This window comes from Rhinichthys klamathensis, unplaced genomic scaffold (genome assembly GCF_029890125.1).
Source record: "Rhinichthys klamathensis goyatoka isolate OS25496 unplaced genomic scaffold, OSU_Roscu_1.1 h1tg000874l_1, whole genome shotgun sequence".
Classification (NCBI taxonomy): domain Eukaryota; kingdom Metazoa; phylum Chordata; class Actinopteri; order Cypriniformes; family Leuciscidae; genus Rhinichthys; species Rhinichthys klamathensis.
Genome location: NW_026607235.1, coordinates 115,493 through 128,318, shown reverse-complemented (window position 1 = coordinate 128,318; position 12,826 = coordinate 115,493). Strand labels below are relative to the sequence as shown.

The window sequence follows — 12,826 nt, the reverse complement described above, 5'->3', positions numbered from 1 at the left end:
TTTGTCTAGATCAGACTCTTATTCCTCGGCTGGATCGTGTCGAGACTTTGAAGCTGCACTGAAACTCACATCTGGACCTTCGACCCGTTGGACCCCATTGAAGTCACTATATGGAGAAACCCTGGAGTGTGTTCCTCAAAAACCTTCATTTCTGTCCCACTGAAGAAAGAAAGACGTGAACATCTTGGATGACGTGCGGGAGAGTAAACTATCAGGCAATGTAAATTCTGATGTGAACTCCTCCTTTAAATGATAGTGCATTTCCATGTCTGCGCTCAAAGGGGGGTGACCGATAGCGAGTTAGAACACCTCTGCGTTTATCGCGTGAAGGATAAACGATAAGCCTGTTATTTGCTGTGTGTGATCCTCTGGAGACACGTCTGTCTGAACGCCTGTGTGTCCCTCATCTCCAGCACACAGTCTCTCACGAGCTCGGCGAACAGCGACGGCCAGATCTTCTGCAGGGTTTCTCCCTTCACACTGTGACTCGAGGCCCGGTGGACCAGACCTCGCAGATACTGGTGAACCATCGCTGAGCGCTGAGAAACATCACCCTCCTCCTGAGACACAGAACAGGGCATTCAAACATGTCTGCAATTACAAAAGTTATTTCCTTTTAAAGGTACAGTGTGTGATTATTAGCGGCATCTAGTGGCGAGGTTGTGAATCGCACTCAACAGAAGTTACGGTGGCCGACAGGAAGTGATGTCATCGTCTGAGACCGCAGAGAGTAGACAATGAGGTTTCTTTACAAAGATAAATTAAGAAATTAGGTTTACTTAATTATTCAGTAAAACAACGTTATTGCGAATATTATTGTGACTTGTTCATCATTGTGTCAGTGTTTTACTCGCTGACTTTAGCAGCTTCTTTACACGAAGAACAACATAGTGGCGAAACGCGTTTGTCCGTTCAGGGCCACCGTAGAAACATGTGGATGTAAGCGGACCCGCGGTGTGTGTAGAGAGAAACGCTCATTCTAAGCTAATAAACACATAACGGTTCATTATGTTCTTTGTACACCACTGAACACATAGTTATGTATATGATATTGCATTTCTGTCAACAGATCCTCCTAAATATTGCACACTGCACCTTTAAGAAATACACAATTTAATATACATTCATTCAGTCATATTTCTCCCATAACACAGTTCATAGTGTACTTCATCATAATGTTTCTTTCTACAAATATTTTAATAAAGTCATCCACTTTGTCACTCATTAAAAATATTCACATAATAACTTGACTGTTGTTTCCATTTTGCTTTTAAACAAGCTCCATACATCAACTCGTATTTCCCTTATTAATTGTTATCAATAAATTGGAAAAAATCACTTTAAAATCTTTACTATTAAAACCGAAAGAATTTTTTTTTTGTCTCATGTTCGTATCATATTTTTCTTTCAGCATAGATTTTACAATGTTTTACAATGTTGGTCTCACCTCAGGGCTGTCAGATATATATAAAAAAGAATACAAATATTAAATTAAAATAAAAAACACTATATATATATATATATATATATATATATAATATAAAATAAATAAAACATATATAATAAAATAAAATTATATATATATATATATATATATAAAATAAATAAAACATATTAAAATAAAATAATATATAATAAAATAAATAAAACATATATAATCAAATAAAATAATATATATATATATATAAAATAAAAAAATGAAATACAATGTTTTCCACAGTTGGCCTCACCTCAGGGCCGTCGGACACTCGGCTGGGGTAGTTGAAGAGCGCTCGGCTCAAACCGTCTCCCGCATGTTTGCCGTTGTCCTTCAGTTCCTCTGGACTCTGACCGGTTCTCCGACCGCGCCCGTCCAGCAGGAACTGCAGCTGACGCTTCCTACACACACACACACACACGAGTGGTGGGAACAAGACATGTTCTGAATGATCAGTACGAGTATAGTTTTACTTAGGAAGTCTATGCTGAAATAAAAATAAAAATAAATTAAAATTAAAATTAAATTAAATTATAAAATAAAATTTTATATAAAATCTAAAATATATATATATAAAATAAAAAAATACAATTAGTTTTACTGAGGAAGTCCATGCTGAAATTAACATAAAAAAAATATATGTATATAATTAAAAAAAATATATATATAGGCTACTGTATATATATACAAAAAAAAAAATAAAAAAAAAAAATTAAAATATTCATTATTCATAATTTCCATGACTTTTCCAGGGGACACTTTGTCTTAAGAACAACTTTGACAAACTAGCAGTTTAACAAGGATTAATCTGTCATATTTTTCAGATTTACCTTTTTATGTAACTTACTGAGGGAAAAAAAAAGGTTATGACCAGCCTTGAGGGGAAAAAAATGACGACTAACTAATATGATGCATTCGCATAAGTTTAAAATTTAAAATGAGGCCTCCATATATATTCCGGTTTACCATAATCCTGGTTCTTGAAAAACAACAACAGTTGTTAAGGAGGTGAATTAAAATAAGAAAGATCTTGAATTTTTTCTTATTATTTTTATGATGGTTTTGTCTTTTTAAATTCATTTTACGAGGTTATCTGATCTAGGACTTTCTGAGTCTGGACTGGTTCTGCAGTGCTGGTGTGTCTCAGGTGCTCAAGGGCTGAAAAGAATTTGCTGAACAGCACAGGAAGAAGCTGTTTAATACTGTAAGTCCTGGAGTGCTCAAATAATCCTAAACACACACACACACAGCACTTGAAGGATGGCAGCTGCCTTGTACATGCACTGGCCTGCCACACACACAGGTATTTCACAGGCAGTTCACTCTTCAAAATAAAGTCTTTACATTTCTTACGCACAACAACCAGTCTGGTTTCAGAAGCGTAAATCAATTGAGACGCCCCTGCTCTCGGTTATTGAAGACTCAAGAGCAGCTTCCGAATCCTTAGTTCTCATCCTGCTGGATCTGCTGCGGTTGACACAGTTCACCACCAGATCCTCCTGTCAATCCTCATGATGAAGGGCATCTCAGGAACAGCACTCCAGTGGTTCAGGTCTTGCCTCTCAGCAGGTCCTTCAGGGTGTCGTGGAGGGGTGAGGCATCTCAGACCCAACATCTAGATACTGGAGTGCCTCAGGGCTCAGTGCTGGGACCGCTTCTCTTCTCCATCTACATGTCATCACTAGTGTCTGTCATTCAGAAACATGGTTTATCCCATCACTGTTATCATCTAGCTACTGGAGTGCCTCAGGGCTCAGTGCTGGGACCGCTTCTCTTCTCCATCTACATGTCATCACTAGTGTCTGTCATTCAGAAACATGGTTTATCCCATCACTGTTATCATCTAGCTACTGGAGTGCCTCAGGGCTCAGTGCTGGGACCGCTTCTCTTCTCCATCTACATGTCATCACTAGGATCTGTCATTCAGAAACATGGTTTCTCCCATCACTGTTATCATCTAGCTACTGGAGTGCCTCAGGGCTCAGTGCTGGGACCGCTTCTCTTCTCCATCTACGTGTCATCACTAGTGTCTGTCATTCAGACACATGGTTTATCCCATCACTGTTATCATCTAGATACTGGAGTGCCTCAGGGCTCAGTGCTGGGACCGCTTCTCTTCTCCATCTACATGTCATCACTAGTGTCTGTCATTCAGAAACATGGTTTATCCCATCACTGTTATCATCTAGATACTGGAGTGCCTCAGGGCTCAGTGCTGGGACCGCTTCTCTTCTCCATCTACATGACATCACTAGTGTCTGTCACTCAGAAACATGGTTTATCCCATCACTGTTATCATCTAGCTACTGGAGTGCTTCAGGGCTCAGTGCTGAGACCGCTTCTCTTCTCCATCTACATGACATCACTAGTGTCTGTCACTCAGAAACATGGTTTATCCCATCACTGTTATCATCTAGCTACTGGAGTGCTTCAGGGCTCAGTGCTGAGACCGCTTCTCTTCTCCATCTACATGTCATCACTAGTGTCTGTCATTCAGAAACATGGTTTATCCCATCACTGTTATCATCTAGATACTGGAGTGCCTCAGGGCTCAGTGCTGAGACCGCTTCTCTTCTCCATCTACATGACATCACTAGTGTCTGTCACTCAGAAACATGGTTTATCCCATCACTGTTATCATCTAGCTACTGGAGTGCCTCAGGGCTCAGGGCTGGGACCGCTTCTCTTCTCCATCTACATGTCATCACTAGTGTCTGTCATTCAGAAACATGGTTTATCCCATCACTGTTATCATCTAGCTACTGGAGTGCCTCAGGGCTCAGTGCTGGGACCGCTTCTCTTCTCCATCTACATGACATCACTAGTGTCTGTCATTCAGAAACATGGTTTATCCCATCACTGTTATCATCTAGATACTGGAGTGCCTCAGGGCTCAGTGCTGGGACCGCTTCTCTTCTCCATCTACATGACATCACTAGTGTCTGTCATTCAGAAACATGGTTTATCCCATCACTGTTATCATCTAGCTACTGGAGTGCCTCAGGGCTCAGTGCTGGGACCGCTTCTCTTCTCCATCTACATGACATCACTAGTGTATGTCACTCAGAAACATGGTTTATCCCATCACTGTTATCATCTAGCTACTGGAGTGCCTCAGGGCTCAGTGCTGGGACCGCTTCTCTTCTCCATCTACATGACATCACTAGTGTCTGTCACTCAGAAACATGGTTTATCCCATCACTGTTATCATCTAGCTACTGGAGTGCCTCAGGGCTCAGTGCTGGGACCGCTTCTCTTCTCCATCTACATGACATCACTAGTGTCTGTCACTCAGAAACATGGTTTATCCCATCACTGTTATCATCTAGCTACTGGAGTGCCTCAGGGCTCAGGGCTGGGACCGCTTCTCTTCTCCATCTACATGTCAACACTAGTGTCTGTCATTCAGAAACATGGTTTATCCCATCACTGTTATCATCTAGATACTGGAGTGCCTCAAGGCTCAGTGCTGGGACCGCTTCTCTTCTCCATCTACATGACATCACTAGTGTCTGTCACTCAGAAACATGGTTTATCCCATCACTGTTATCATCTAGCTACTGGAGTGCCTCAGGGCTCAGGGCTCAGGGCTGGGACCGCTTCTCTTCTCCATCTACATGTCATCACTAGTGTCTGTCATTCAGAAACATGGTTTATCCCATCACTGTTATCATCTAGATACTGGAGTGCCTCAGGGCTCAGTGCTGGGACCGCTTCTCTTCTCCATCTACATGACATCACTAGTGTCTGTCACTCAGAAACATGGTTTATCCCATCACTGTTATCATCTAGCTACTGGAGTGCCTCAGGGCTCAGGGCTGGGACCGCTTCTCTTCTCCATCTACATGTCATCACTAGTGTCTGTCATTCAGAAACATGGTTTATCCCATCACTGTTATCATCTAGCTACTGGAGTGCCTCAGGGCTCAGTGCTGGGACCGCTTCTCTTCTCCATCTACATGTCATCACTAGTGTCTGTCACTCAGAAACATGGTTTATCCCATCACTGTTATCATCTAGCTACTGGAGTGCTTCAGGGCTCAGTGCTGGGACCGCTTCTCTTCTCCATCTACATGACATCACTAGTGTATGTCACTCAGAAACATGGTTTATCCCATCACTGTTATCATCTAGCTACTGGAGTGCTTCAGGGCTCAGTGCTGGGACCGCTTCTCTTCTACATCTACATGTCATCACTAGTGTCTGTCACTCAGAAACATGGTTTATCCCATCACTGTTATCATCTAGCTACTGGAGTGCCTCAGGGCTCAGTGCTGGGACCGCTTCTCTTCTACATCTACATGTCATCACTAGTGTATGTCACTCAGAAACATGGTTTATCCCATCACTGTTATCATCTAGCTACTGGAGTGCCTCAGGGCTCAGTGCTGGGACCGCTTCTCTTCTCCATCTACATGTCATCACTAGTGTCTGCCATTCAGAAACATGGTTTATCCCATCACTGTTATCATCTAGCTACTGGAGTGCCTCAGGGCTCAGTGCTGGGTCCGCTTCTCTTCTCCATCTACATGTCATCACTAGTGTCTGCCATTCAGAAACATGGTTTATCCCATCACTGTTACACTAATGATGACACACACTCTACCTCTCATTCCAGCCGGATGATCCGACGGGAGCTGCTCACATCTCAGCCTGACTGACATTTCTTACTGATGAAGGACCATCACCATCAACTAAACCTTATGAAGACAGAAATGCTTGTGTCTCGGCCAACCCAACACTACACCACAACTTCTCCATTCAGCTGTAGGTTCATCATCCATAATAGAGTCCTGCGCGGGACTGTTTTCTTCATCCCGCTCCCGCCGAATTTCTGACCATTACCGCCCGCTCCCGCGACGTATGTGTTACACTCCCGCCCGCTCCCGCAATATGCATGTCCACTTCCGCCCGCACCCGCAAAACTCTGAGAATTTATTCCCGCACAATAATAGAGATGCACTGACTTTGTGTCTTCTCCCGTCCCGCAGGAAAAAACACGTATTTGTATTGCTGTTATTAAAGAGATTCATGGGGTTGTTTGTTTCGTTTCCCTGGCCTGCATGTATTCTAACGCACTGATCAGGAAGATGAATAGTAGTCCAAAGGTCAGACTTGCCTTGCTTAGGTTTTGTGCCGTAAATACCTCGTTTGAGGTTCTTTTCCACATCATTGACATCTCCATCATGTCGCTAGGCTATCTCCCGATCCCGCGGTTGTTTTTTTTAACCGCCCATTTCCGCCCGCAGCAAAGTTAAAACCGCCTGCTCCCGCGAGATTTGCGTTGGGTCCCGCGGGACCCGGCGGACTCAATCCCAATGCAGCCCTCTAATCCATAACTCCATCCAGGACAGCCAGGAACCTTGGAGATGTGATTGATGATCAGTTGAACTTCACAAAACACATTGGTAGAACTGCCGGTCCTGCAGATTTGCCTTACACAACATTAGGAGGATCAGGTCCTTCCTATTAGAGCTACACAACTCTTTCTCCAAGCTCTTGTTCTCTCCAGACGGGACTATTGTAATGCTCTCTCCTTCCAGCATCTGTCAAACCTCTGCAACTGATCCAGATGCTGCAGCAAGAGTGTGTTTATCGAGCCGAAGAGACACAGAATCACTTTCACGTATAAAGCGCTATAGAAATAAAGCTGTCACACACCTGGACTCCTCCAGCAGCAGAAGCAAGCGGCAGCGTGGCGTTTCGGTCGCAGCGACGTGACCAAGAGCCCCGAACATCAACTCGGAGGCCGTGATGTCATTCATAGTCACCTAAAACACAGATATATCATCACACACACACTCGTCATACACACACACACTCGTCATACACAGCAGTGAGTGACGCTGGCGGAGCTGCTCGAACCTCCGTGCCATTGATCTTCTGCAGGTTGAGATGCTGAAGTCTGTAGATGAGGAAAGATTTCCAGAGCGTCAGTCGCACCACAGGATTGCCCTCCGGATGGACGGTGATCTGATCGAGACGCCGGATCTGAGCCAGAGCCGCCAGCTGAGGAAGATGAGTGATGCTCGTCTCCATGAACATCAGGTGCTGCGGCGGAAACACCATCATTACAGGTGCATGTTAAAGAAGTCATGACAGCAAAACCAAAATATCCTTGATATTTACAAATTTAAAGGTGCAGTGTGTGATTATTAGCGGCATCTAGTGGTGAGGTTGTGAATTGCACCCAACAGAAGTTACGGTGGCGGACAGGAGAAGGCAATCATTTCATGACCCGTTTAAAATAGTCAAAACAACACTTATTCAGACTCCTTCAACATTTCTCACATTATCACAGTTTATTCGCTATAGTTTAGAAAATGCTAATAAAATATGAGCAGAACTCAGAGTTCGCAGATCAGTGGATATTTGACTGGTTTTGTCCGTCCTTCTGTTAGACTCTCACACATGAATTATGTTGAATATCTGTCAGCTGTTAAATTTAACTACACACTTAGATAATACCAGTTTAGCTCAACCAGTGACCAAGCAATGCTTCATGTTGTTCAGTCTGTGTGTAAAAAGAGCATTAGCAATTACAGAAAACACACTGAAGAAAACATGATCAGCTCAAAGTGTCGGGATAATATTTGCTCCCAAATGTTACTGGTAGTCGCTGTATGAAGAATATTTGGGTGTAATATGTCACAGTTTTCTTTATTTTGCTCTCCTCACTTACATAAATGACCTATAGTATCCTGCACACACTAGTGAAAAAATATCATTGTCTGAATAATGTTAGCTTTGACTGCATCTGTAGGGGTCTGATCCTCACCGTGAGGTTTGGGAATTTGAGGCGGATGCGCAGGAATGTGGGGATGATGGAGTCGAAGTGTATGTATCTGAAGGAGACGGTGGTGACGCTCGAGGCCGTCTGGACCCCCCAGCAGCGCTCCAGCGTCTCCAGGGCCCCGGGGCCGAACAAGCGCAGTGTCTCGCCCTCCAGCTCCGCCAGGTGGCGCTCTGACATCGACAGGCTCTGAACGCCAGGACCGTCCTGAAACCTGGAGACAGCACAGAGAATCATCATGCAGGAGTGCTTCGGCTCGTTTCATTTCCCCGTGATGACTGGGAGTCTCTAAACTAAGGGTACGTTTACACGACGATATGCTTAAAACGGAGACGTTTTTCCTTTGAGTTTTTCGAGTAGACGACACCATTGTCAAAACGATCCCCATTCACACTTTCATGACTAAAATCGCTGTATTCTGCTGCCAGGCCACTAGATGGCGATGAAACACTACAGACTGAACACGTAACACGCATGTGCATGACGTCATCGGCTTCAAACTTGCACTTTGAAACCCGTTTTCAAAACTTTGCGTTTTCAGGCACCCAAAACGCTGTTTTCGTGTAAACAAGCGGCCAAAACGTTTTTTTTTACGTTTTTAGTTGAAAACGGTGTCGTGTAACCCGCCCCAATACGTTTTTATTAATGAAAACGAAGCTCTCCAAAGTGGATACACTTGAAAATGGTGTTTCCGTGTTGTAGTGTGGACTCTCAAAACGGAGGGATTTAAAACCGATGACGTAAGTTTAGTCATGTGACGCATATTGTACCAATAGATATTGATGTTTATACCGGTGTAGTGCCTGTTATGGGCTAAAATATGTTACTTTGCTCTTCATATCACAGTCCTGCAAAGATGACAGAAAACTTACTCACATTTGCTAAACATGAGAACAGTTTTAGACCAAGCATATAATGGTGAGTGAGAGGGACCTGGGCGATCAGTGAATGAGGAGATATTCTGCTAAATAAAATGATCCTGTCAGAAGAATTGATAACTTTATTACTTATTTTCCCGTCTGTATCATCTCTGTGAGCTTCTGTGAGGGTTTACGCATGCGCAGTAAAGGGGAATTTAGCGTTTGCCGACATTTCAGTGTGTATGAGAAACTTGACTGTGTCAGACATAGACTCTGAACGCCGGGACCATCCTGAAACCTGGAGACACCACACAGAAAGTCATCGAGTGTTTCGTCTCGTTTCATCTCCCTGTGATGAGTCTCCAGCTCCTGTAACACAAGACTGTACGGATGATTTAAACGCTCATGGCAAACATGTTAGGACAGAGTCTCTTCTGAGAGGAATATTTGGACTGTATTCACACTTGGCATGAAGAGATCGACAGCAGCGTCTGTCTGTGCTCCAGATGATCTGATCAACCGAACCTCTCGATATACCGATAAAACCACTCATTTCAATGGACTTCTGTTGTTTATATATAGTCTACAGCTAGTTTTAAGTACTAGAACTTACACTAACCTAAACACAAAACGTTCTGCATTTTAACAATAAAAAAAACAAAAAAAAAAACAGATAAGACTTTATTTTACAGTGTCCTTGTTACATATGTTACATGTACTTACCATAGTAATAACAGTAAATTATGCATAATTACATGCAACTAACCCTCAACCACATCCTAATCCTACCCTAAAGCTAAAGTAAGTACATGTAGTTGCTTAATATTACAAATATATACTTACACTGTAACAATGACACCTTAAAATAAAGTGTAACCAAAAAATATTAACGCTCTACTGAAGCAGCCCAGTTTGGTTAATTATAATTAGAGCGATTTGGTTGAGAGATTTAATTTTGAGAGGTTCATTCAGAGGGAAATAATGAGTTTTTAACTAGCAGCTCTTGATGAGACGCATGTGATTCACGCTTTAATTCTCTGCCCACATACACTCAGACATCAGACGCTGATAGATCTGCACTGCTCTTCTGCTCATCGCTCACTCGCTCTATTCCTGAACAAACACTGTTCATGTAATGGATTAAACTGAGCCGGCAGGAATCAGAGAGATTCACTGCATCACTGAGATAATATTAGCTCATATTAAAAACACACAAAGATCATAATGTGACGTAAACAAATCCAAGTATGTTCATTTCTGCATGACTATAAACTCCCATCAGCACTGATAACCTATACATGTGTGTGTGTGAGTGAGTGTGTGTGTGAGTGTGAGTGAGTGAGTGTGAGTGTGTGTGGCTGTGTGTGTGGCTGTGTGTGTGTATGTGTGTGTGAGTGAGTGTGTGTGTGTGTGTGTGTGTGTGTGTGTGTGTGTGTGTGTGTGTGTGTGTGTGTGTGTGTGTGGCTGTGTGTGTGGCTGTGTGTGTGGCTGTGTGTGTGTATGTGTGTGTGAGTGTGTGTGTGTGTGGCCGTGTGTGTGAGTGTGAGTGTGAGTGTGAGTGTGTGTGTGTGTGTGTGTGTGTGTGTGTGTGTGTGTGTGTGTGTGTGTGTGTGTGTGTGTGTGTGTGTGTGTGAGATGTACCTGGAGTCTCTGGGGCTGTTCGGGCGACTGGCGGATCGTAACCCTCCAGCAGAGAGTGTGAGCGGACTCAAGCGCCTGAAACAGAGAATCACAGCAGTCAGACACGTCACACACACTCAGACATGTCACACACACTCAGACACTGGGTGCTTCTCAATATCCCTCCTCGTTTCCTCGCTCCTCCGTCCTCCATCCTATGACCCAGAAACCGATCGAGCTCAGCCATCTCAAAGGACATATCAATTCACTATTAGCACCGCGAGGAGGCGAGGATCGAGACACTCAGACTCAGACACACACCGACCCAGACAGTCAGACTCAGACACACACCGACCCAGACACTCAGACTCAGACACACACCGACTCAGACACTCAGACTCAGACACACACCGACCCAGACACAAACTGACTCAGACACACACAGACTCAGACACACACCGACTCAGACACACACCGACCCAGACACAAACTGACTCAGACACACACCGACTCAGACAAACACCGACTCAGACACACACAGACTCAGACACACACAGACTCAGACACACACAGACTCAGACACACACCGACTCAGACACACACAGACTCAGACACACACCGACCCAGACACAAACTGACTCAGACACACACAGACTCAGACACACACAGACTCAGACACACACAGACTCAGACACACTCTGGGCCCTATTTTAACGATCTGAAACGCAAGTGTCAAAGCGTAAAGCGCAAGTAACTTTGTGGGCGGATCCCGGCGCTGTTGCTATTTTCCCGGCGGGATAAATGCCTCTTGCGCCTGGCGCAAATCTAAAAGGGGTTGGCCTGAAGTAGCTTCATTATTCATAGGTGTGGTTTGGGCGTAACGTGAAATAAACCAATCAGAGCGTCATCTCACATTCCCTTTAAGAGCAGCTGCGCTTGTTCTAAAGCGGATTCCTATTATAACGGCGGATTTGCCAGGCGCGGTTCACAGCCGAGGAGAGCAGCGTTCTCGTCAGAGAAGTGACATTGGGGATGGAGAAACCCACCCAAATTAACTTCTGTTAAACAGGCGTATGATAATTTGGGTAAATGTGTAAGCTACATGCTTTTATAATAAATTGTCTTTCTATCTATCTATCTTTCTATCTATCTATCTATCTATCTATCTATCTATCTATCTATCTATCTATCGTAATAATGTATGATTTGCAAAAATGAAAACTGCTGCTTTGATGAGAGAATCAACGTGTATGCGCGTTGTGCACACGCTACATTGATTATGGCCAAGCATGCGCCCTTAAAATAGCATAATGAACAACGCGCAACGTGCCACTGACTTTAGACTAGTTTTTTTCTGGTCAGTGGCGCAATTGTTTTATAGAACAGCAAAATAGCATGAAGGAAAGTTTGCGCCGGAACACGCCTCCTCTTTGCGCTGAACCGCCCCGGGGAGCGCAAGTGTATTTCTTAGTTAACCGACGTGCGTCTGTGGAGGGAAAAACCCGCTTTGCGCGGGTGCAAAATAGGAATGATACATGCGTCAGTGTACAAAGTCATTTGCGCCGAGTGCAAGATAGGGCCCACAGACTCAGACACACACCGACTCAGACACACACCGACTCAGACACACACCGACTCAGACACACACCGACTCAGACACACACCGACTCAGACACACACAGACTCAGACACACCGACTCAGACACACACCGACTCAGACACACACCGACTCAGACACACACCGACTCAGACACACACAGACTCAGACACACCGACTCAGACACTCAGACTCAGACACACACCGACCCAGACACAAACTGACTCAGACACACACCGACTCAGACACACACCGACTCAGACACACACCGACTCAGACACACACTGACTCAGACACACACCGACTCAGACACACACCGACTCAGACACACACCGACTCAGACACACACAGACTCAGACACACCCACACCGACTCAGACACACACAGACTCAGACACACACAGACTCAGAGACTCAGACACACACAGACTCAGACACACCGACTCATACACACACAGACTCAGACACACACAGACTCAG

At 44.2% G+C, this 12,826-nt stretch overlaps 1 protein-coding gene across 2 annotated transcripts in view; it reads right to left on the bottom strand.

The window, feature by feature from the left end:
- Positions 1–254: 254 nt before the first annotated feature.
- The window catches only part of LOC130078442 (leucine-rich repeat-containing protein 49-like), a 40,328-nt gene continuing 27,756 nt past the window's right edge, over positions 255–12,826 (bottom strand). The window contains exons 10-15 of one of the 2 annotated variants that reach the window (XM_056243956.1): positions 10,772–10,846; positions 8,256–8,484; positions 7,343–7,528; positions 7,139–7,248; positions 1,731–1,878; positions 255–560 (exon numbers count right to left, since the gene is read on the bottom strand). In XM_056243956.1, the coding sequence (XP_056099931.1) occupies positions 348–560; positions 1,731–1,878; positions 7,139–7,248; positions 7,343–7,528; positions 8,256–8,484; positions 10,772–10,846 (961 nt within the window). In that variant the 3' untranslated portion in view covers positions 255–347. Of the gene's footprint in view, positions 561–1,730; positions 1,879–2,601; positions 2,708–7,138; positions 7,249–7,342; positions 7,529–8,255; positions 8,485–10,771; positions 10,847–12,826 lie in introns of those variants that run through there. The other variant, XM_056243957.1, reaches the window with a different exon arrangement.